Raw genomic sequence first — 24,840 nt, forward strand, 5'->3', positions numbered from 1 at the left:
GCGATATTGAACCCTTTCTTCATGGCGGTGTTGGAATCTTAGAGCTCCTGTGGTGTCTCCGTCTGTAAGGGGTGGTGACGTCCCACAACCCAAAGGAGCTAAAAGAATGTAAAAAAAACACAAAAATGAAACCAAATGAGTCAGTCCCAAAAAAGCTTTTTCATTATTTTTCTTATTGAAGTCTGTGTGTACACACTGCCAGTTTATTGGCGTTTCCTGAGCAGAATTCCTGCGTGTTTGAGTTTTCAGGGAGCAAAAAAATTGGTATGGCCATATTCTCAGGGGTCCCTTGGCCTATCACCTCAAGATATCTAAATTAATATGGGTTCTATGTCTATCCATATAAAAAAAATAAAAAATAAGATAGCACCAATTATATATATATTTTTTTTAAATTGTGGTGTCAAACCTAATCGCTATACTGTATAAACACAAAACTGGCAAACTTAAATCCCATTTGTGAAATAAATTTTGTACGTACGTGTGCACGTAATGTTTTTCTCCTCCATTACTGTGGGTAATCAAATTAATAATGCAATTTAGATTTTTTTTAGCTGTTAGGAGATATTTACCATTTCTATTGCCATCAAAACATAGAAACTCCAGTCACACATTATCCCTAAAACAACTATATTTGTTGAACCGTTATGTTCTTACCTGAACAGTTCCTTATCCCTGTCCAGCCACCTTGCTCACAGGTAACAGTAAAAACTCTTTTAGCATCGTTCCGGCATTCATATTGGACATGTTCATTGAGCCTGTAATTATCCTTTTCATTGTTGGTAATTTTTGCATTGTCGATGTGAAGTTTTTTAATGTTTTGTTCATGAAACAAAGTCAATGCAATTACTTACCAAACCCTAAATAAATTCAAATATTTTGATATTTATATTTAATTTAAGAAGGAAGCAAGGTACTTCTCATGTCAGACCTTGTGGTGCTCCAGAATGAGCACATTAATACTGATCATTTAACAAAACTCTCACAATATACACATGTATAACCTGTTAAGGATGAAAAAAAAGGAAAGCTATTTTGGCCAGACAAGTTGTAACGATGGAAATGAGGCATGGAGCTGTAGGTTAATGAGTGCTAACTACACGTCTATTCAAAGTAGATTATTAGTTTTAAATGAAATAAAAAACATGTTTGACATTTTGCAATAATGAAAAAAGATAAAATAAGATGCATGCTCAAGAAAATTGGTTAGAAGAACAGGTGGCAGATCTTAGCGAACCACTAACCACATTTATTTTACTTTGCTGCTATAAAAAAGACACCAATGTTTGCCCCAAAATGTATTCATAGCGATTCAATTCTAATCTGATAAACAATAATGTAATTGTGGTGGAAGCATGAAAAATAAAAGTTGATAAAATGATGGGAAAAAACAACAACAATCGTCCTTTCAACTATATTGTGTATTGTATTTTCTTACTTGTACATCGTGGCGTCCCGATCCAACCTGCTTTCTCACAGGTTAGAGTAAAACGTCCCTCAGAACCAGCCTTGCAGGTATAATGGACCTGCTCCCTGTACCCGTATATGGTCTTAACCTCTCCCTCAATGTCTGCCTCCTCGTAAGATTGACTGTTGCATGTTATCGCTGTAAAAATAATAATAAAAAAAATGTAGTTATTCTGTACACTGACTTGAAAGTGACATTTTACTGTCATATCAGAGTTGGCACATCAACAAGTAAAATATTCAGATATGTTACACCCCGATGTAAAAGTAAATTGTACTTGTGTTGTGCAAATATAAGACTGCAAGATGGTCAAGATGCTTGTAAATATGGCACCTGATGTTGCTTCTTCTTTTAATGTGATCACCAGTTATTTCTTTATTTACGTCATGGTGAGGGATGTATAATGGGGTGAACGTGAGCCTTGTTATTGAGCGTGGAGATACAGGAAACATTACATGTATGGATCTTTTTTTTCTTGGTCTACAGAGCAGCATTGCTTGATTCTCTCTGGAAAAAGGCTGATAACTGTTGCAATGAGCACCATAGACTGGGACCGAGGCAGATTAATAGTATATTGAAGTAACTGCATAACTTGGAGAAGGAACTTTTAGTTCCTGATTTAGTTCCAGAGTTTACTAGCTCTTAGTTCCTACGATTTTTGGTGGAAGACAGCAATTACGGTAAAAAAATAATTAAAATAAATAAATCCTAACTGGACCAAAAGCTCCTTCCCCGCTTTCCCAAATATGGATACAAAATAGGCGACCCTGGCTAAGTGGAGAGCAGGGCCGTCCTTCAATCAGAGGATCCGCGGTTTGATCCCCAGCTCCGGCTAGTCGCAGATCGATGTGTCCTTGAGCAAGACACTTAACCCCAAAAGTGCTCCAGTAGCTGTGCCTACGGTGTGTGAATGTGATAGAATCTGAATTGTAGGTCACTTTGGATAAAAGTGTCTGCTAAATGACTGTAATGTAATGTAAAATTACCAGTAATGTCATAGTTAAAACTTCACAATACCTTGACAAAGTGGATTTGGATTCCATCCATCTCTGGTGCATTTGGCCAAGGTGGCACCATCTGTCTTCTTGTAGCCCGTCCCACACGAATATGTTGCAGTGTCACCCAATGTTATTCGTTGTTGCCATGAAACACTCCAGCGATACACATGCTGTGGTCTTTGATTACTGCATACAACCTCTAGAAGAAGAGAAAGACTTGCGTAACTTAAGTAATAAAGATATGATTAATCATCATCTTCATCACAAATGAATGAACCATACACACACACAATAAAGAACAGCAGTCTCATAATCTGTGTCTGGCACTAAGCCCGTGTAGTTTTATACCTTGGCACACTGGGTGGAAAGTCCATTCTCCATCCTCTTTGCATGTAGTCACTGCTGAGGTCTCCCGAGGGTGTGAAATCCAGTACTTATTTCCACACATGACTCTCAGTGTGTCACCAGGTGGAAACACAATTCTGGAAGGAGATTGATACCTGGTTCCCTCCTGTGGCGGCAGTGTCAGTCTACATCTTATTGCTTCATTTGTTGGGAAATTAAGCATATTATCTGTTAGCACCAATTTTATCTTGTCAGTGTGATATAACCATCAAACTGGATGACTCAGTTTATACTTACATTCACATGCAGGTGTGGGGCTCCACTCTGCTCTATTTCCTTGTTTGATGCATTTTGAAGGTCTGCCTACAGTGCGTTTATATGTAGCATCACATCTAAAGTACAGGACCTCATTTTCTTCGTACTCTGGAATATCTCCAGACACAAAACCATTTTCAATCTCGGGTACTGCACAAGTTATCTCTGTTGGAAAAAACAAAAGATATTTTTTCATAAAAAGGGGATGCACAGTAATCACTTATTGACCTTACTCTGGAGTAAAATAATATCTGAAACATTCAGTTGGGAGGTATTTTTGGTTCTCACATTCTCATATCGCCAGATCAAATCCCAAATGCGGATTAGTCTGGAACCTCTCAGTTCATTTTCTTTTTTCAAAGTGGAGCTATCAGCGGGTTATCAACATGTGATGTAGCGCCGAGCGACCACTGACCAGGTCGGTGTAGATCACAGTGCAGTAGTAACAGCCAATCACAGCACATAAGGGCGAGACGTGCTGTATTATGAGTTGTTATATTAAACCTTTGTCAAAACCAGTCGAAAGTACAGCAAACATCAGTGCAGTCTATTGTTCTTCTCTCAGCAAAAATGTTCAGTTTGTACATCTTCAATTCCATTCCTTGCCTCCTCTCCTCGTGCCTTAGTCCTCCCACCAGAGGAGAGAGGAGTTAATCAAAATGTTTTGCGTGTCATTTTAAAGCAACACCAATTCAATATGGCATTGGCAGCTGCAACATCTGTCCATTGGCATGCCCCTTCAGCCTGGTCTCCCGTTTAACAAAATTGCATTGACAAATATGTTTTGTAGGAAAATTATTTTCTCCTGGATCAACTTAGTTTTTGTTGTTTCACAAATATGTTTCTAATCATAGTCTGCAGAAGTCCACCAAGGGAGGAGGTCAGAGTGGATGGGTGGGTCAAACAAACACAAGACTTTCACACAGGAGACCGCTGTTTGTGTCCCGTGTGAAATCAAATGTCAATATTCACCTATTTTGATTCACGTCCTTAAGCTCGATACCATAACATGTACTTATTTGAAGCCAAACCATAACCATATACTAAACCTAACAAAGAAGGTCAGTTGTGTTTTTTTGTGTGTTTGTTTTCAATTTACAACGTTAGCGTCATGTTGAAAATTGCGACCGCAATCAGGGAGTATGTTTCCTTCAAAACATAATTGAGAATGCAATTTAGTTGTATGGGATCATAATTTTGAAGGAGACAGGTTTGAACTTTTTATGCTTTTATACAGGCGCTGATAAGACTTCTGCAAAGGATACACCCGTGCACCCACGATCTAAGCTCCACCGGCAAGCCTCCTCTTTCCTCGCGATGTGTTTTAGGAATCGAGACATCCTTCAAGATGACGCGTTGAAATTGATTTCCGAATCACAGACAAAAGGGCGGAACAGAGAGGAGACAAGGAGGCACAAAAAGGAGAAATGCGAAGAGTCTGCGGTCTTTGTAATCGGCCCGGCACATCCCATGGTGGGTTATGTTTGTATTTGTGTGTTCCTGTCTTCCCCTTTGCCTATACTTTCACCCTTTTACTAAAAAGGAAGTCATTTTGGAAAGCCTGCTGTACCTTTGCATTTAGGAACTTGTCCACGCCATTCTCCATTTTCATCACAATACATTTCTTGTGACCCAGACAGGATTTCAGTGCGGGACTTGCAGCTGAATTGAACTACATTGCCATAGGTTGCTTCCTCTGGGTCCCCAATCACCTGGACATTCTGTTCCACGTGAATCACTGGACACTGTTGGGCTGGAAGGAAAACAAATAAATCATAAATTGGATGACCAAAAACCTTTCAAACGTTTCAAACTATAAGCACGTAAGAAATACAGTTTTTCAATATTCCCTGACACAGTGACATTTCCCCTTGTATGTAAGGTACTGAACAAATATGATCCTTTATTTCAGCTTTACCTTCACAGACAGGAATGTGGGTCAATATATTTCTAAGGCTCAAAATACAGTGATGATACAGGTGGACCTCCATTCAATAATACGCAGCAGTATGATATTTTAGTATCTGCTGATGATGAAATAGTTTCTGTCCAGTTTAATTACCACATTCACTGTTTCATTATTGACACTTGTGCAAAGTCCATTGTAAAAATCGTTAAATTGAACAATCAGCCAATAAAAGAATTAGACTAAATGGTACTGAGAGAGCAATACTGTTTATATTGCACTATAGTGATTCATACTTAAAAGTACATCAATGCTGGTGAGGAAATTTCACCATTGAATTTCTCAAAACTTTCATCAATATCAATTTGTTTCCTACATTTCTGAAACATTGTATTGACCAACATTCAGCATTCTGACCACAACCTAGCTTAAGGTTAACTTTGTCCCCAGACTGGATGTCAGTGTGTTAATGATTAACAGAGAGCAGGTTAAATATTTAGCACAACAAACATTTAAATGTAAATTAAAAACTCTGCTGCACTTTTATTTTATTTGTTGCATTTGATTTGAGCAACTTACAACTTATTACTACACCGTAACTGCACTCTAACTCTAATTCCGGTATATTCTATTGTATTATATTTTATTTAATCTAATATTTAAAAACGTTTTCATTGCTTATCGTTTTTGAATGTCATTCTTAATGCTTTTTTGACAACGTAAAGCACTTTAAATGATCACTTTGTTTGAAAAGAGCTATAAAACTGCCTTGCATGATCAGACTGAGAAAAACACTATTGTGCTCATACATAAGTCAACCGTTCCAAGTACCAAGACTTTGTTCATGAAATGGCATCAAATTGAGACCTGAGCTGTGTTTGGAATATTATGAAAATGTTACTAGGTTGAACCTCATCAAATTGCAATCAATAAAATTACTTTTTTAAACATGAAAACATTTGCCATTACATTTATGTAATGAAGGGCATGTCTAAGAAAGACTTGACTTTTTCCCCTAAAGAGAATCTAGAATGGAAATGTATCTTTTAGATATGTTATTTACCCCATTTCCTGTAATCTTGTTACATATTGTAATACACCCAGGGGTCAACAACAACAGTATTCATTCTGCTGGTGGTGAAAGTGTCTAACAGAAAGCCATTCAACTTACGGGAGCAGGATTCCTGTTGGACTGCCAGCCAGCCCTCACTCGTGCAAACATATCTGATAGTTGGCCCGGATGTAGTGTAACCAGGTGCACAAGTGAAATGTATCACATGTCCTCCTTGGTAATCAATTCTTTTGGTCTCTTCTGAAATGTTGGCATGAGGAACATCTGGGAGCGTTAAGCATTCTAACAAAGAACATCATGGGGAAAGAGGATGAGATTACACACATTATCACATATGGCGCATGTACAGTACTGCAAACATGTGTAGGGTTGGCTCATCCAAAGTTATTTTCAGCTGCATGCAACACATATGAGAATAGAAAAAAAAAAGAATGACCACACCACTGAGGGGCTAACAATAAAGCAAAGAAAAATGGAAGTTATCAACATTGAAAAGGAAATACAAGGAAGGACAGCTCAGAAAAACTGGCCTCTGCTCAAACTGCAGCACTTTTACACTAGTGAGTGTTAACGAACTATGTGTACACAAACACGGCCATTTGAAAATCCACATATCAGATACCAATATAACATACAGGTTATTCTTCTCATATCTACGAGTCACGTCCACCAAAAAGATAAATAACTTTTATTGGGTGCCGTTACTTTTTATAATCCCCAAATGCCAATTTTTAGAGTTAAATGGAAACATCAGAATATAAATAATTCTAAGTATACACATCTAATATTGAGAGAGAAAATAATTGTATCCCCTTCACACATGCACTAATTCTTCCAGTATTAAGGAAATACCACAAATCGAAACATGCAATTTACGAAGGCGTCTTTCTCTTCTCTTTGCATAAATCCGTAGTTTAAGCTAAACGCTGTTTCTCCACAAAGCTAAATGATAACACTTCAGTAATGAAAAAACTCCTACTTACCAATCTGTGATGAAGAAACTTCCACATTACCCCACAGTTGGAAAAACAGAAGGATTACAGACAACAGCATGGTCTCTAGACAAGCGTTTCCTGAGCAGAATTCCTGCGTGTTTGAGTTTTCAGGGAGCAATAAGGTTCACTACATGGACTGCCCAGTGGGATTGTACAATGCATGTCTCATTGCAACACACAAACACAAACTGTTTGCATCACTGGACATTCCAGAAATGCTTACGTACAGCATCCTTTATGCATACAGCATATTTGTTCAGGGTCCTATCAGTCTTGTTCATAAAAAGCTGTAAAGATGTATATCATAGTACAAATTTACAGTTTTAAATTCTAATAAAGACTTTGGCTCGCGATTAGAGATTGCTGCCTAGATTATGCTCAGCAGCAATGTTTGACCAATTCAGGAAGTGAGACGTTCTGCAGAGAAGTCCTCTGGAGGAAGTCAGGATGGGAGGTTGGGCGAACAAAGCACAGGACTTTAATACTGGAGACCGGGCTTTCCATCCTGTGTTTCACATGCTGTTGGGTTTAGGCCTCTAAAACATGGTTCTAGTTTTGGCAAAATGTGTAAAGATTCAACGCACATTGTGCTTCAAGTAAGTGTTGACTTTCAATATTTAAAGATGACCTGTTTTTCTCAACAAATGGGGAATTATGAATATCATGAAAGACCAAAACTAACAATAAAGAAAAGTGGCACAAAATTGTTTGGCTGATGCATATTTCAAACTATTATTAGGCTTTCCTGATGGTATATTTTCAGAATTAGCTTTATTAGCCAATAATACATGCATATAAAAGGGATTTGACTTTCTTTCCATCTCTCTAAAAATACTTACACAGAAATGGAAATAACAGCGAGGGACAAGGACAACACAACGATGGATAAAGGTAAAGAATAGAGCAGATTGTTATGTACACAAGTAGTGAAAAATAGGTGTAAATATAAATATCCTATAAATATATATAAAAAGCACCCATGACCAAAACTAAAATAAGAAATAAAAAGTCTATTTTTAAATCGGGTGTTCTGTAAGTTGTAAACAAAGCACATGGACTGGATGATTATGTACAGTATGTACATGTAAAGATGTCTATATACTGTATATTTATAGGTTTATCTAAATCTAAACAAATCACCACTAAATGTCAATATGTGATACAAAGTAATGGAAACATACATTCCTGTGCCATCTACCCATATTCAATCAGTTACATGTTGCACATGTCATCAAAGTCTTTCTACTTACAACAAACTACCAAAATAAGCCCTCAGAAATATACCTAACCCCATAAAAGTAAAAATTATACTCAGTTTTTGCACAACCTGGGCGAAAACCTGTACCACCTTAACTTAATACTTGGTGGTAGTAATTTCTTTGAATAAAATACAAGTCATTACAATGTGCTTGATCTTAAGTGCTGCTTAGAGAAACCCATGTAGAAATGAAATAGCATTTGGGAAACCTTTTGTAAAAGTATTCGTAAAAGCGGTCGTAGACAACGTCCTTAACTTCTAAGACCAGATATTGTCATTATCAGGAAGGAGGCCAAGTTGTGTAAGTTATTGTGCTGCATCAATATTCTGGATATTATGTTGTTGTTTTCTCTTCCAGAGAAGAACAGTTTCAAAACAGCTCACTTGAACCTTCCTTTAAGCACATAAAGATGGGACAAACAGACTTGAGTCTCATCATACAAGTCGAGGCAGAAAACAAGGGGAAGTATATGTTTTATTAAAATGACCACACAGAGCACTGAAGCATAGCCACTGGATCAGGATATCACTGGTCTAACGCTTTACTTTGGTCGTACCCCCGGCTCATGTTTATATCTCATCCAGTTAACTAAAAACCTTTACTGGCAAGTGGGCAGGTTGATCTCACCGTCAACACACTGGAAACGCATGCCCGATGTGCCGACAGGTATTCTTCTTTTGGTACAACTGAAAGTTATATGATCATTATGGTGTGAATATATCTTATGTTCAGATCCATATCTGAATTCAATATTATGCGAGCGCATGGCTTCTTCATCCACAGTGCAGGGTTCTGCAAAAGATAACAGATGAGCAGAATTGTATTAATGGGGAATGACTATACAGCATACTGCATATACAATTCTGACAATAACGATTCTGTTATATTATTTCATTATAAACCTTTTTAGATTGAAGCTACATAAGACCTAAATAAATGCTACACTCTGTGTAATGGCCCTGTATAATTGATATATTCTGTTAATATTAATCAAGCCACTACATGCAAACACTGGAAACCAGAATATCAGTTTTGCGTTTGCAAGATCCTCACAGAATGCCACATGAAAAATGTCTGTGAATTGTTACTTACTTAGACACCTGATCTGTCCAATCCATTTCCCATTCATGCAGGTTTTGTAAGGCTCACCCTCCATGGTATAGTAATTCTGACAGCGATATTGAACCCTTTCTTCATGGCAGTATTGGAATCTTAGAGCTTCTGTGGTGTCTCCGTCTGTAAGGGATGGTGACGTCCCACAACCCAAAGGAGCTAAAAGAATGTAAAAAAACCACAAAAATAAAACCAAATGAGTCAGTCCCAAAAAAGCTTTTTCTGTATTTTCCTTAATGAAGTCTGTGTGTACACACTGCCAGTTTATTGGCGTTAACCGAGCAAAAACTAAAACAGTTTAATACACAGCTACCTTCATGAAGGTTTTAATGTTCAGGGCTCTTAAGAGAGGTTTTAATTCAACTTTTTTTAAGTTGAATTCCTGGTGAAACTGTATTAAGTTACAATCATTTTTATGAATGACAAAACACAAAGGCGAAGAATCACTTCTATTTACTTGGGAAAAAAATAGCAGCACAAAGATAATATGTATCAGGGCAGGGTAAACAGAGCAAATCAAGCACTCTAAGTTTGCAGTGCATTGTGGGAGACAACTGACAATTGGGTCATGGATCATCTTTTCCCATCATTTCCCTAGACATGGAGCATGGGGACAAGAAAAGTATTGATTTACCTCCACATGTTGGGAAGGGATCACTCCACTGTCCGCCTGCTAAACACTCAACTAATGCCTTCCCATGAAGAGTGTCTTTAGGATTGATGCATTCAAACCTCAAGTTTTGTCCTTGTCTTAGTTGATTGTCTGGTACATGTGTGTTGAGGAGCACGCCGTCTGGAACACCTGCAACTTTGCATGTTTCTGCTTTGAAGAAAATAATCTGTTTAATCAAGAGGTTAAAGCTGCAGCATGTTAGACTTAAGATCAGACTTTTTGGATTTCATGAACCCAAATCTGATCAATGATATTTCTGCGTGTCATTTTAAAGCAACACCAATTAAATATAACATTGGCAGCTGCAACATCTGTCAAATGGCATGCCCCTTCAGCCTGGTCTCCCTTTTAACAAAATTGCATTGCCAATTACGTTTTGTAGGAAAATTATTTTCCCCTGGATTAAGTTAGTTTTTGTTGTTTCACAAATATGTTTCTAATCATAGTCTGCAGAAGTCCATGAATGCAGACTATGATTAGAAACATTGTTACTTGGTAACATGCAATTTAGTTGTATGGGATCATAATTTTGAAGGAGACAGGGTTGACCTTTTTATCCTGACTTTTGTGTCTCTCACCCAGGAAAGTTTGTTTTGCTGCAATGTTGAGTTTAATCTAGTCTTAGTCTGTGTCATGATAACAATGTCTATCGATGCGGTGTAAGTGTTTAGTTCATTCAATCTTTAATTGATCAGGTTTTATTCAGTGAGTCATATCAAACTATTTGGTATCATCTTGCAGCTGAGATAGCACCAAATTTAAATAAGGAAGAATTAAAATTACTCTGTAAGTAACTATTAGTCAAAATTAAATTGCACCTCTTGGTATGCATGATATAGTGATACAGAATAATATGTACAAAGCAAAGCACAGAGATATAAGTAAACATACAAATTAACAGTAAACATTTGTGATTATACATATTTTCCCCTTGGTGTACACAACTTGTGACCCAAAGACAAAATCGTCTCCCTTTTCCAGATGAACATTTGCAAACTGACCATCACCGGGATGGCCACATGATCTCGCTTAAAACATAAGATTGAAAGAGAATGTGGGTAAATATATTTCTAAGGCTCAAAATACAGTGATGATACAGGTGGACCTCCATTCAATAATACGCAGTACGATATTTTAGTATCTGCTGATGATGAAATAGTTTCTGTCCAGTTTAATTACCACATTCACTGTTTCATGAACAGTGTTGACACTTGTGCAAAGTCCATTGTAAAAATCGTTAAGTTGAACAATCAGCCAATAAAAGAATTAGACTAAATGGCACTGAGAGAGCAATACTGTTTATATTGCACTATAGTGATTCATACTTAAAAGTACATCAATGCTGGTGAGGAAATTTCACCATTGAATTTCTCAAAACTTTCATCAATATCAATTTGTTTCCTACATTTCTGAAACATTGTATTGACCAACATTCAGCATTCTGACCACAACCTAGCTTAAGGTTAACTTTGTCCCCAGACTGGATGTCAGTGTGTTAATGATTAACAGAGAGCAGGTTAAATATTTAGCCCAACAAACATTTAAATGTAAATTAAAAACTCTGCTGCACTTTTATTTTATTTGTTGCATTTGATTTGAGCAACTTACAACTTATTACTACACCGTAACTGCACTCTAACTCTAATTCCGGTATATTCTATTGTATTATATTTTATTTAATCTAATATTTAAAAACGTTTTCATTGCTTATCGTTTTTGAATGTCATTCTTAATGCTTTTTTGACAACGTAAAGCACTTTAAATGATCACTTTGTTTGAAAAGAGCTATAAAACTGCCTTGCATGATCAGACTGAGAAAAACACTATTGTGCTCATACATAAGTCAACCGTTCCAAGTACCAAGACTTTGTTCATGAAATGGCATCAAATTGAGACCTGAGCTGTGTTTGGAATATTATGAAAATGTTACTAGGTTGAACCTCATCAAATTGCAATCAATAAAATTACTTTTTTAAACATGAAAACATTTGCCATTACATTTATGTAATGAAGGGCATGTCTAAGAAAGACTTGACTTTTTCCCCTAAAGAGAATCTAGAATGGAAATGTATCTTTTAGATATGTTATTTACCCCATTTCCTGTAATCTTGTTACATATTGTAATACACCCAGGGGTCAACAACAACAGTATTCATTCTGCTGGTGGTGAAAGTGTCTAACAGAAAGCCATTCAACTTACGGGAGCAGGATTCCTGTTGGACTGCCAGCCAGCCCTCACTCGTGCAAACATATCTGATAGTTGGCCCGGATGTAGTGTAACCAGGTGCACAAGTGAAATGTATCACATGTCCTCCTTGGTAATCAATTCTTTTGGTCTCTTCTGAAATGTTGGCATGAGGAACATCTGGGAGCGTTAAGCATTCTAACAAAGAACATCATGGGGAAAGAGGATGAGATTACACACATTATCACATGTGGCGCATGTACAGTACTGCAAACATGTGTAGGGTTGGCTCATCCAAAGTTATTTTCAGCTGCATGCAACACATATGAGAATAGAAAATAAAATAAACAAATGACCACAACGCTGAGAGGATAACAATAAAGCAAAGAAAAATGGAAGTTATCAACATTGAAAAGGAAATACAAGGAAGGACAGCTCAGAAAAACTGGCCTCTGCTCAAACTGCAGCACTTTTACACTAGTGAGTGTTAATGAACTATGTGTACACAAACACGGCCATTTGAAAATCCACATATCAGATACCAATATAACATACAGGTTATTCTTCTCATATCTATGAGTCACGTCCACCAAAAAGATAAATAACTTTTATTGGGTGCCGTTACTTTTTATAATCCCCAAATGCCAATTTTTAGAGTTAAATGGAAACATCAGAATATAAATAATTCTAAGTATACACATCTAATATTGAGAGAGAAAATAATTGTATCCCCTTCACACATGCACTAATTCTCCCAGTATTAAGGAAATACCACAAATCGAAACATGCAATTTACGAAGGCGTCTTTCTCTTCTCTTTGCATAAATCCGTAGTTTAAGCTAAACGCTGTTTCTCCACAAAGCTAAATGATAACACTTCAGTAATGAAAAAACTCCTACTTACCAATCTGTGATGAAGAAACTTCCACATTACCCCACAGTTGGAAAAACAGAAGGATTACAGACAACAGCATGGTCTCTAGACAAGCGTTTCCTGAGCAGAATTCCTGCGTGTTTGAGTTTTCAGGGAGCAATAAGGTTCACAACATGGACTGCCCAGTGGGATTGTACAATGCATGTCTCATTGCAACACACAAACACAAACTGTTTGCATCACTGGACATTCCAGAAATGCTTACGTACAGCATCCTTTATGCATACAGCATATTTGTTCAGGGTCCTATCAGTCTTCTTCATAAAAAGCTGTAAAGATGTATATCATAGTTTAAGAAGTTGTTTGGATCAATTTACAGTTTTAAATTCTAATAAAGACTTTGGCTCGCGATTAGAGATTGCTGCCTAGATTATGCTCAGCAGCAATGTTTGACTAATTCAGGAAGTGAGACGTTCTGCAGAGAAGTCCTCTGGAGGAAGTCAGGATGGGAGGTTGGGCGAACAAAGCACAGGACTTTAATACTGGAGACCGGGCTTTCCATCCTGTGTTTCACATGCTGTTGGGTTTAGGCCTCTAAAACATGGTTCTAGTTTTGGCAAAATGTGTAAAGATTCAACGCACTTTGTGCTTCAAGTAAGTGTTGACTTTCAATATTTAAAGATTACCTGTTTTTCTCAACAAATGGGGAATTATGAATATCATGAAAGACCAAAACTAACAATAAAGAAAAGTGGCACAAAATTGTTTGGCTGATGCATATTTCAAACTATTATTAGGCTTTCCTGATGGTATATTTTCAGAATTAGCTTTATTAGCCAATAATACATGCATATAAAAGGGATTTGACTTTTTTTTGCATCTCTCTAAATGTACTTAGACAGAAATCGAAAATGGAAACAACGAGGGACAAGGACAACACAACGACACATAGCAGGTGAACACTGCATCATCTGCACTTAACACTAGGTGGGAGTTTTTGCACAACCTGGGAGAAAACTGGTAAAAACCTGTACCACCATAACTTAATACTTGGTGGTAGTAATTTCTTTGAATAAAATACAAGTCATTACAATGTGCTTGATCTTAAGTGCTGCTTAGAGAAACCCATGTAGAAATGAAATAGCATTTGGGAAACCTTTTGTAAAAGTATTCGTAAAAGCGGTCGTAGACAACGTCCTTAACTTCTAAGACCAGATATTGTCATTATCAGGAAGGAGGCCAAGTTGTGTAAGTTATTGTGCTGCATCAATATTCTGGATATTATGTTGTTGTTTTCTCTTCCAGAGAAGAACAGTTTCAAAACAGCTCACTTGAACCTTCCTTTAAGCACATAAAGATGGGACAAACAGACTTGAGTCTCATCATACAAGTCGAGGCAGAAAACAAGGGGAAGTATATGTTTTATTAAAATGACCACACAGAGCACTGAAGCATAGCCACTGGATCAGGATATCACTGGTCTAACTCTTTACTTTGGTCGTCCCCCCGGCTCATGTTTATATCTCATCCAGTTAACTAAAAACCTTTACTGGCAAGTGGGCAGGTGCATCTCACCGTCAACACACTGGAAACGCATGCCCGATGTGCCGACAGGTATTCTTCTTTCGGTACAACTGAAAGTTATATAATCATTATGGTGTGAATATCGCTTATGTTCAGATCCATATCTGAATTCAATATTATGCGAGCGCATGGCTTCTTCATCCACAGTGCAGGGTTCTGCAAAAGATAACAGATGAGCAGAATTGTATTAATGGGGAATGACTATACAGCATACTGCATATACAATTCTGACAATAACGATTCTGTTATATTATTTCATTATAAACCTTTTTTGATTGAAGCTACATAAGAACTAAATAAATGCTACACTCTGTGTAATGGCCCTGTATAATTGATATATTATGTTAATATTAATCAAGCCACTACATGCAAACACTGGAAACCAGAATATCAGTTTTGCGTTTGCAAGATCCTCACAGAATGCCACATGAAAAATGTCTGGGAATTGTTACTTACTTAGACACCTGATCTGTCCAATCCATTCCCCATTCATGCAGGTTTTGTAAGGCTCACCCTCCATGATATAGTAATTCTGACAGCGATATTGAACCCTTTCTTCATGGCGGTGTTGGAATCTTAGAGCTCCTGTGGTGTCTCCGTCTGTAAGGGGTGGTGACGTCCCACAACCCAAAGGAGCTAAAAGAATGTAAAAAAAACACAAAAATGAAACCAAATGAGTCAGTCCCAAAAAAGCTTTTTCATTATTTTTCTTATTGAAGTCTGTGTGTACACACTGCCAGTTTATTGGCGTTTCCTGAGCAGAATTCCTGCGTGTTTGAGTTTTCAGGGAGCAAAAAAATTGGTATGGCCATATTCTCAGGGGTCCCTTGGCCTATCACCTCAAGATATCTAAATTAATATGGGTTCTATGTCTATCCATATAAAAAAAATAAAAAATAAGATAGCACCAATTATATATATATTTTTTTTAAATTGTGGTGTCAAACCTAATCGCTATACTGTATAAACACAAAACTGGCAAACTTAAATCCCATTTGTGAAATAAATTTTGTACGTACGTGTGCACGTAATGTTTTTCTCCTCCATTACTGTGGGTAATCAAATTAATAATGCAATTTAGATTTTTTTTAGCTGTTAGGAGATATTTACCATTTCTATTGCCATCAAAACATAGAAACTCCAGTCACACATTATCCCTAAAACAACTATATTTGTTGAACCGTTATGTTCTTACCTGAACAGTTCCTTATCCCTGTCCAGCCACCTTGCTCACAGGTAACAGTAAAAACTCTTTTAGCATCGTTCCGGCATTCATATTGGACATGTTCATTGAGCCTGTAATTATCCTTTTCATTGTTGGTAATTTTTGCATTGTCGATGTGAAGTTTTTTAATGTTTTGTTCATGAAACAAAGTCAATGCAATTACTTACCAAACCCTAAATAAATTCAAATATTTTGATATTTATATTTAATTTAAGAAGGAAGCAAGGTACTTCTCATGTCAGACCTTGTGGTGCTCCAGAATGAGCACATTAATACTGATCATTTAACAAAACTCTCACAATATACACATGTATAACCTGTTAAGGATGAAAAAAAAGGAAAGCTATTTTGGCCAGACAAGTTGTAACGATGGAAATGAGGCATGGAGCTGTAGGTTAATGAGTGCTAACTACACGTCTATTCAAAGTAGATTATTAGTTTTAAATGAAATAAAAAACATGTTTGACATTTTGCAATAATGAAAAAAGATAAAATAAGATGCATGCTCAAGAAAATTGGTTAGAAGAACAGGTGGCAGATCTTAGCGAACCACTAACCACATTTATTTTACTTTGCTGCTATAAAAAAGACACCAATGTTTGCCCCAAAATGTATTCATAGCGATTCAATTCTAATCTGATAAACAATAATGTAATTGTGGTGGAAGCATGAAAAATAAAAGTTGATAAAATGATGGGAAAAAACAACAACAATCGTCCTTTCAACTATATTGTGTATTGTATTTTCTTACTTGTACATCGTGGCGTCCCGATCCAACCTGCTTTCTCACAGGTTAGAGTAAAACGTCCCTCAGAACCAGCCTTGCAGGTATAATGGACCTGCTCCCTGTACCCGTATATGGTCTTAACCTCTCCCTCAATGTCTGCCTCCTCGTAAGATTGACTGTTGCATGTTATCGCTGTAAAAATAATAATAAAAAAAATGTAGTTATTCTGTACACTGACTTGAAAGTGACATTTTACTGTCATATCAGAGTTGGCACATCAACAAGTAAAATATTCAGATATGTTACACCCCGATGTAAAAGTAAATTGTACTTGTGTTGTGCAAATATAAGACTGCAAGATGGTCAAGATGCTTGTAAATATGGCACCTGATGTTGCTTCTTCTTTTAATGTGATCACCAGTTATTTCTTTATTTACGTCATGGTGAGGGATGTATAATGGGGTGAACGTGAGCCTTGTTATTGAGCGTGGAGATACAGGAAACATTACATGTATGGATCTTTTTTTTCTTGGTCTACAGAGCAGCATTGCTTGATTCTCTCTGGAAAAAGGCTGATAACTGTTGCAATGAGCACCATAGACTGGGACCGAGGCAGATTAATAGTATATTGAAGTAACTGCATAACTTGGAGAAGGAACTTTTAGTTCCTGATTTAGTTCCAGAGTTTACTAGCTCTTAGTTCCTACGATTTTTGGTGGAAGACAGCAATTACGGTAAAAAAATAATTAAAATAAATAAATCCTAACTGGACCAAAAGCTCCTTCCCCGCTTTCCCAAATATGGATACAAAATAGGCGACCCTGGCTAAGTGGAGAGCAGGGCCGTCCTTCAATCAGAGGATCCGCGGTTTGATCCCCAGCTCCGGCTAGTCGCAGATCGATGTGTCCTTGAGCAAGACACTTAACCCCAAAAGTGCTCCAGTAGCTGTGCCTACGGTGTGTGAATGTGATAGAATCTGAATTGTAGGTCACTTTGGATAAAAGTGTCTGCTAAATGACTGTAATGTAATGTAAAATTACCAGTAATGTCATAGTTAAAACTTCACAATACCTTGACAAAGTGGATTTGGATTCCATCCATCTCTGGTGCATTTGGCCAAGGTGGCACCATCTGTCTTCTTGTAGCCCGTCCCACACGAATATGTTGCAGTGTCACCCAATGTTATTCGTTGTTGCCATGAAACACTCCAGCGATACACATGCTGTGGTCTTTGATTACTGCATACAACCTCTAGAAGAAGAGAAAGACTTGCGTAACTTAAGTAATAAAGATATGATTAATCATCATCTTCATCACAAATGAATGAACCATACACACACACAATAAAGAACAGCAGTCTCATAATCTGTGTCTGGCACTAAGCCCGTGTAGTTTTATACCTTGGCACACTGGGTGGAAAGTCCATTCTCCATCCTCTTTGCATGTAGTCACTGCTGAGGTCTCCCGAGGGTGTGAAATCCAGTACTTATTTCCACACATGACTCTCAGTGTGTCACCAGGTGGAAACACAATTCTGGAAGGAGATTGATACCTGGTTCCCTCCTGTGGCGGCAGTGTCAGTCTACATCTTATTGCTTCATTTGTTGGGAAATTAAGCATATTATCTGTTAGCACCAATTTTATCTTGTCAGTGTGATATAACCATCAAACTGGATGACTCAGTTTATACTTACATTCACATGCAGGTGTGGGGCTCCACTCTGCTCTATTTCCTTGTTTGATGCATTTTGAAGGTCTGCCTACAGTGCGTTTATATGTAGCATCACATCTAAAGTACAGGACCTCATTTTCTTCGTACTCTGGAATATCTCCAGACACAAAACCATTTTCAATCTCGGGTACTGCACAAGTTATCTCTGTTGGAAAAAACAAAAGATATTTTTTCATAAAAAGGGGATGCACAGTAATCACTTATTGACCTTACTCTGGAGTAAAATAATATCTGAAACATTCAGTTGGGAGGTATTTTTGGTTCTCACATTCTCATATCGCCAGATCAAATCCCAAATGCGGATTAGTCTGGAACCTCTCAGTTCATTTTCTTTTTTCAAAGTGGAGCTATCAGCGGGTTATCAACATGTGATGTAGCGCCGAGCGACCACTGACCAGGTCGGTGTAGATCACAGTGCAGTAGTAACAGCCAATCACAGCACATAAGGGCGAGACGTGCTGTATTATGAGTTGTTATATTAAACCTTTGTCAAAACCAGTCGAAAGTACAGCAAACATCAGTGCAGTCTATTGTTCTTCTCTCAGCAAAAATGTTCAGTTTGTACATCTTCAATTCCATTCCTTGCCTCCTCTCCTCGTGCCTTAGTCCTCCCACCAGAGGAGAGAGGAGTTAATCAAAATGTTTTGCGTGTCATTTTAAAGCAACACCAATTCAATATGGCATTGGCAGCTGCAACATCTGTCCATTGGCATGCCCCTTCAGCCTGGTCTCCCGTTTAACAAAATTGCATTGACAAATATGTTTTGTAGGAAAATTATTTTCTCCTGGATCAACTTAGTTTTTGTTGTTTCACAAATATGTTTCTAATCATAGTCTGCAGAAGTCCACCAAGGGAGGAGGTCAGAGTGGATGGGTGGGTCAAACAAACACAAGACTTTCACACAGGAGACCGCTGTTTGTGTCCCGTGTGAAATCAAATGTCAATATTCACCTATTTTGATTCACGTCCTTAAGCTCGATACCATAACATGTACTTATTTGAAGCCAAACCATAACCATATACTAAACCTAACAAAGAAGGTCAGTTGTGTTTTTTTGTGTGTTTGTTTTCAATTTACAACGTTAGCGTCATGTTGAAAATTGCGACCGCAATCAGGGAGTATGTTTCCTTCAAAACATAATTGAGAATGCAATTTAGTTGTATGGGATCATAATTTTGAAGGAGACAGGTTTGAACTTTTTATGCTTTTATACAGGCGCTGATAAGACTTCTGCAAAGGATACACCCGTGCACCCACGATCTAAGCTCCACCGGCAAGCCTCCTCTTTCCTCGCGATGTGTTTTAGGAATCGAGACATCCTTCAAGATGACGCGTTGAAATTGATTTCCGAATCACAGACAAAAGGGCGGAACAGAGAGGAGACAAGGAGGCACAAAAAGGAGAAATGCGAAGAGTCTGCGGTCTTTGTAATCGGCCCGGCACATCCCATGGTGGGTTATGTTTGTATTTGTGTGTTCCTGTCTTCCCCTTTGCCTATACTTTCACCCTTTTACTAAAAAGGAAGTCATTTTGGAAAGCCTGCTGTACCTTTGCATTTAGGAACTTGTCCACGCCATTCTCCATTTTCATCACAATACATTTCTTGTGACCCAGACAGGATTTCAGTGCGGGACTTGCAGCTGAATTGAACTACATTGCCATAGGTTGCTTCCTCTGGGTCCCCAATCACCTGGACATTCTGTTCCACGTGAATCACTGGACACTGTTGGGCTGGAAGGAAAACAAATAAATCATAAATTGGATGACCAAAAACCTTTCAAACGTTTCAAACTATAAGCACGTAAGAAATACAGTTTTTCAATATTCCCTGACACAGTGACATTTCCCCTTGTATGTAAGGTACTGAACAAATATGATCCTTTATTTCAGCTTTACCTTCACAGACAGGAATGTGGGTCAATATATTTCTAAGGCTCAAAATACAGTGATGATACAGGTGGACCTCCATTCAATAATACGCAGCAGTATGATATTTTAGTATCTGCTGATGATGAAATAGTTTCTGTCCAGTTTAATTACCACATTCACTGTTTCATTATTGACACTTGTGCAAAGTCCATTGTAAAAATCGTTAAATTGAACAATCAGCCAATAAAAGAATTAGACTAAATGGTACTGAGAGAGCAATACTGTTTATATTGCACTATAGTGATTCATACTTAAAAGTACATCAATGCTGGTGAGGAAATTTCACCATTGAATTTCTCAAAACTTTCATCAATATCAATTTGTTTCCTACATTTCTGAAACATTGTATTGACCAACATTCAGCATTCTGACCACAACCTAGCTTAAGGTTAACTTTGTCCCCAGACTGGATGTCAGTGTGTTAATGATTAACAGAGAGCAGGTTAAATATTTAGCACAACAAACATTTAAATGTAAATTAAAAACTCTGCTGCACTTTTATTTTATTTGTTGCATTTGATTTGAGCAACTTACAACTTATTACTACACCGTAACTGCACTCTAACTCTAATTCCGGTATATTCTATTGTATTATATTTTATTTAATCTAATATTTAAAAACGTTTTCATTGCTTATCGTTTTTGAATGTCATTCTTAATGCTTTTTTGACAACGTAAAGCACTTTAAATGATCACTTTGTTTGAAAAGAGCTATAAAACTGCCTTGCATGATCAGACTGAGAAAAACACTATTGTGCTCATACATAAGTCAACCGTTCCAAGTACCAAGACTTTGTTCATGAAATGGCATCAAATTGAGACCTGAGCTGTGTTTGGAATATTATGAAAATGTTACTAGGTTGAACCTCATCAAATTGCAATCAATAAAATTACTTTTTTAAACATGAAAACATTTGCCATTACATTTATGTAATGAAGGGCATGTCTAAGAAAGACTTGACTTTTTCCCCTAAAGAGAATCTAGAATGGAAATGTATCTTTTAGATATGTTATTTACCCCATTTCCTGTAATCTTGTTACATATTGTAATACACCCAGGGGTCAACAACAACAGTATTCATTCTGCTGGTGGTGAAAGTGTCTAACAGAAAGCCATTCAACTTACGGGAGCAGGATTCCTGTTGGACTGCCAGCCAGCCCTCACTCGTGCAAACATATCTGATAGTTGGCCCGGATGTAGTGTAACCAGGTGCACAAGTGAAATGTATCACATGTCCTCCTTGGTAATCAATTCTTTTGGTCTCTTCTGAAATGTTGGCATGAGGAACATCTGGGAGCGTTAAGCATTCTAACAAAGAACATCATGGGGAAAGAGGATGAGATTACACACATTATCACATATGGCGCATGTACAGTACTGCAAACATGTGTAGGGTTGGCTCATCCAAAGTTATTTTCAGCTGCATGCAACACATATGAGAATAGAAAAAAAAAAGAATGACCACACCACTGAGGGGCTAACAATAAAGCAAAGAAAAATGGAAGTTATCAACATTGAAAAGGAAATACAAGGAAGGACAGCTCAGAAAAACTGGCCTCTGCTCAAACTGCAGCACTTTTACACTAGTGAGTGTTAACGAACTATGTGTACACAAACACGGCCATTTGAAAATCCACATATCAGATACCAATATAACATACAGGTTATTCTTCTCATATCTACGAGTCACGTCCACCAAAAAGATAAATAACTTTTATTGGGTGCCGTTACTTTTTATAATCCCCAAATGCCAATTTTTAGAGTTAAATGGAAACATCAGAATATAAATAATTCTAAGTATACACATCTAATATTGAGAGAGAAAATAATTGTATCCCCTTCACACATGCACTAATTCTTCCAGTATTAAGGAAATACCACAAATCGAAACATGCAATTTACGAAGGCGTCTTTCTCTTCTCTTTGCATAAATCCGTAGTTTAAGCTAAACGCTGTTTCTCCACAAAGCTAAATGATAACACTTCAGTAATGAAAAAACTCCTACTTACCAATCTGTGATGAAGAAACTTCCACATTACCCCACAGTTGGAAAAACAGAAGGATTACAGACAACAGCATGGTCTCTAGACAAGCGTTTCCTGAGCAGAATTCCTGCGTGTTTGAGTTTTCAGGGAGCAATAAGGTTCACTACATGGACTGCCCAGTGGGATTGTACAATGCATGTCCCATTGCAACACACAAACACAAACTGTTTGCATCACTGGACATTCCAGAAATGCTTACGTACAGCATCCTTTATGCATACAGCATATTTGTTCAGGGTCCTATCAGTCTTGTTCATAAAAAGCTGTAAAGATGTATATCATAGTTTAAGAAGTTGTTTAGATAAATTTACAGTTTTAAATTCTAATAAAGACTTTGGCTCGCGATTAGAGATTGCTGCCTAGATTATGCTCAGCAGCAATGTTTGACCAATTCAGGAAGTGAGACGTTCTGCAGAGAAGTCCTCTGGAGGAAGTCAGGATGGGAGGTTGGGCGAACAAAGCACAGGACTTTAATACTGGAGACCGGGCTTTCCATCCTGTGTTTCACATGCTGTTGGGTTTAGGCCTCTAAAACATGGTTCTAGTTTTGGCAAAATGTGTAAAGATTCAACGCACATTGTGCTTCAAGTAAGTGTTGACTTTCAATATTTAAAGATGACCTGTTTTTCTCAACAAATGGGGAATTATGAATATCATGAAAGACCAAAACTAACAATAAAGAAAAGTGGCACAAAATTGTTTGGCTGATGCATATTTCAAACTATTATTAGGCTTTCCTGATGGTATATTTTCAGAATTAGCTTTATTAGCCAATAATACATGCATATAAAAGGGATTTGACTTTTTTTCCATCTCTCTAAAAATACTTACACAGAAATGGAAATAACAGCGAGGGACAAGGACAACACAACGATGGATAAAGGTAAAGAATAGAGCAGATTGTTATGTACACAAGTAGTGAAAAATAGGTGTAAATATAAATATCCTATAAATATATATAAAAAGCACCCATGACCAAAACTAAAATAAGAAATAAAAAGTCTATTTTTAAATCGGGTGTTCTGTAAGTTGTAAACAAAGCACATGGACTGGATGATTATGTACAGTATGTACATGTAAAGATGTCTATATACTGTATATTTATAGGTTTATCTAAATCTAAACAAATCACCACTAAATGTCAATATGTGATACAAAGTAATGGAAACATACATTCCTGTGCCATCTACCCATATTCAATCAGTTACATGTTGCACATGTCATCAAAGTCTTTCTACTTACAACAAACTACCAAAATAAGCCCTCAGAAATATACCTAACCCCATAAAAGTAAAAATTATACTCAGTTTTTGCACAACCTGGGCGAAAACCTGTACCACCTTAACTTAATACTTGGTGGTAGTAATTTCTTTGAATAAAATACAAGTCATTACAATGTGCTTGATCTTAAGTGCTGCTTAGAGAAACCCATGTTGAAATGAAATAGCATTTGGGAAACCTTTTGTAAAAGTATTCGTAAAAGCGGTCGTAGACAACGTCCTTAACTTCTAAGACCAGATATTGTCATTATCAGGAAGGAGGCCAAGTTGTGTAAGTTATTGTGCTGCATCAATATTCTGGATATTATGTTGTTGTTTTCTCTTCCAGAGAAGAACAGTTTCAAAACAGCTCACTTGAACCTTCCTTTAAGCACATAAAGATGGGACAAACAGACTTGAGTCTCATCATACAAGTCGAGGCAGAAAACAAGGGGAAGTATATGTTTTATTAAAATGACCACACAGAGCACTGAAGCATAGCCACTGGATCAGGATATCACTGGTCTAACGCTTTACTTTGGTCGTCCCCCCGGCTCATGTTTATATCTCATCCAGTTAACTAAAAACCTTTACTGGCAAGTGGGCAGGTTGATCTCACCGTCAACACACTGGAAACGCATGCCCAATGTGCCGACAGGTATTCTTCTTTTGGTACAACTGAAAGTTATATGATCATTATGGTGTGAATATATCTTATGTTCAGATCCATATCTGAATTCAATATTATGCGAGCGCATGGCTTCTTCATCCACAGTGCAGGGTTCTGCAAAAGATAACAGATGAGCAGAATTGTATTAATGGGGAATGACTATACAGCATACTGCATATACAATTCTGACAATAACGATTCTGTTATATTATTTCATTATAAACCTTTTTAGATTGAAGCTACATAAGACCTAAATAAATGCTACACTCTGTGTAATGGCCCTGTATAATTGATATATTCTGTTAATATTAATCAAGCCACTACATGCAAACACTGGAAACCAGAATATCAGTTTTGCGTTTGCAAGATCCTCACAGAATGCCACATGAAAAATGTCTGTGAATTGTTACTTACTTAGACACCTGATCTGTCCAATCCATTTCCCATTCATGCAGGTTTTGTAA

At 37.3% G+C, this 24,840-nt stretch overlaps 2 protein-coding genes across 2 annotated transcripts; both read right to left on the reverse strand.

Annotated features, from left to right (window-relative positions):
• Positions 1 to 19: 19 nt before the first annotated feature.
• Positions 20 to 14,717, reverse strand: LOC142946581 (complement factor H-like). The gene is made up of 11 exons (XM_076087991.1): positions 14,696 to 14,717; positions 11,065 to 11,172; positions 9,451 to 9,630; positions 8,961 to 9,150; positions 5,045 to 5,076; positions 4,697 to 4,879; positions 3,109 to 3,291; positions 2,815 to 3,009; positions 2,486 to 2,665; positions 1,540 to 1,606; positions 20 to 98 (listed from the first exon to the last, which is right to left on the reverse strand). The coding sequence occupies exons 1-11, from the start codon at positions 14,715 to 14,717 to the stop codon at positions 20 to 22; spliced, it is 1,419 nt and encodes a 472-aa protein (XP_075944106.1).
• Positions 14,718 to 14,748: 31 nt separating this feature from the next.
• LOC142946583 (complement factor H-related protein 2-like) lies at positions 14,749 to 20,441 on the reverse strand. Its single transcript, XM_076087992.1, has 7 exons — positions 20,369 to 20,441; positions 20,021 to 20,203; positions 18,433 to 18,615; positions 18,139 to 18,333; positions 16,763 to 16,930; positions 15,243 to 15,422; positions 14,749 to 14,942 (listed from the first exon to the last, which is right to left on the reverse strand). Exons 1-7 carry the CDS (start codon positions 20,439 to 20,441, stop codon positions 14,749 to 14,751), a joined length of 1,176 nt encoding a protein of 391 aa, XP_075944107.1.
• Between the last annotated feature and the right edge of the window lie 4,399 nt (positions 20,442 to 24,840).

This window comes from Anarhichas minor, unplaced genomic scaffold, assembly GCF_050575085.1.
Source record: "Anarhichas minor isolate MPS153535 unplaced genomic scaffold, ASM5057508v1 ptg000010l, whole genome shotgun sequence".
In the NCBI taxonomy this organism is placed as follows: domain Eukaryota; kingdom Metazoa; phylum Chordata; class Actinopteri; order Perciformes; family Anarhichadidae; genus Anarhichas; species Anarhichas minor.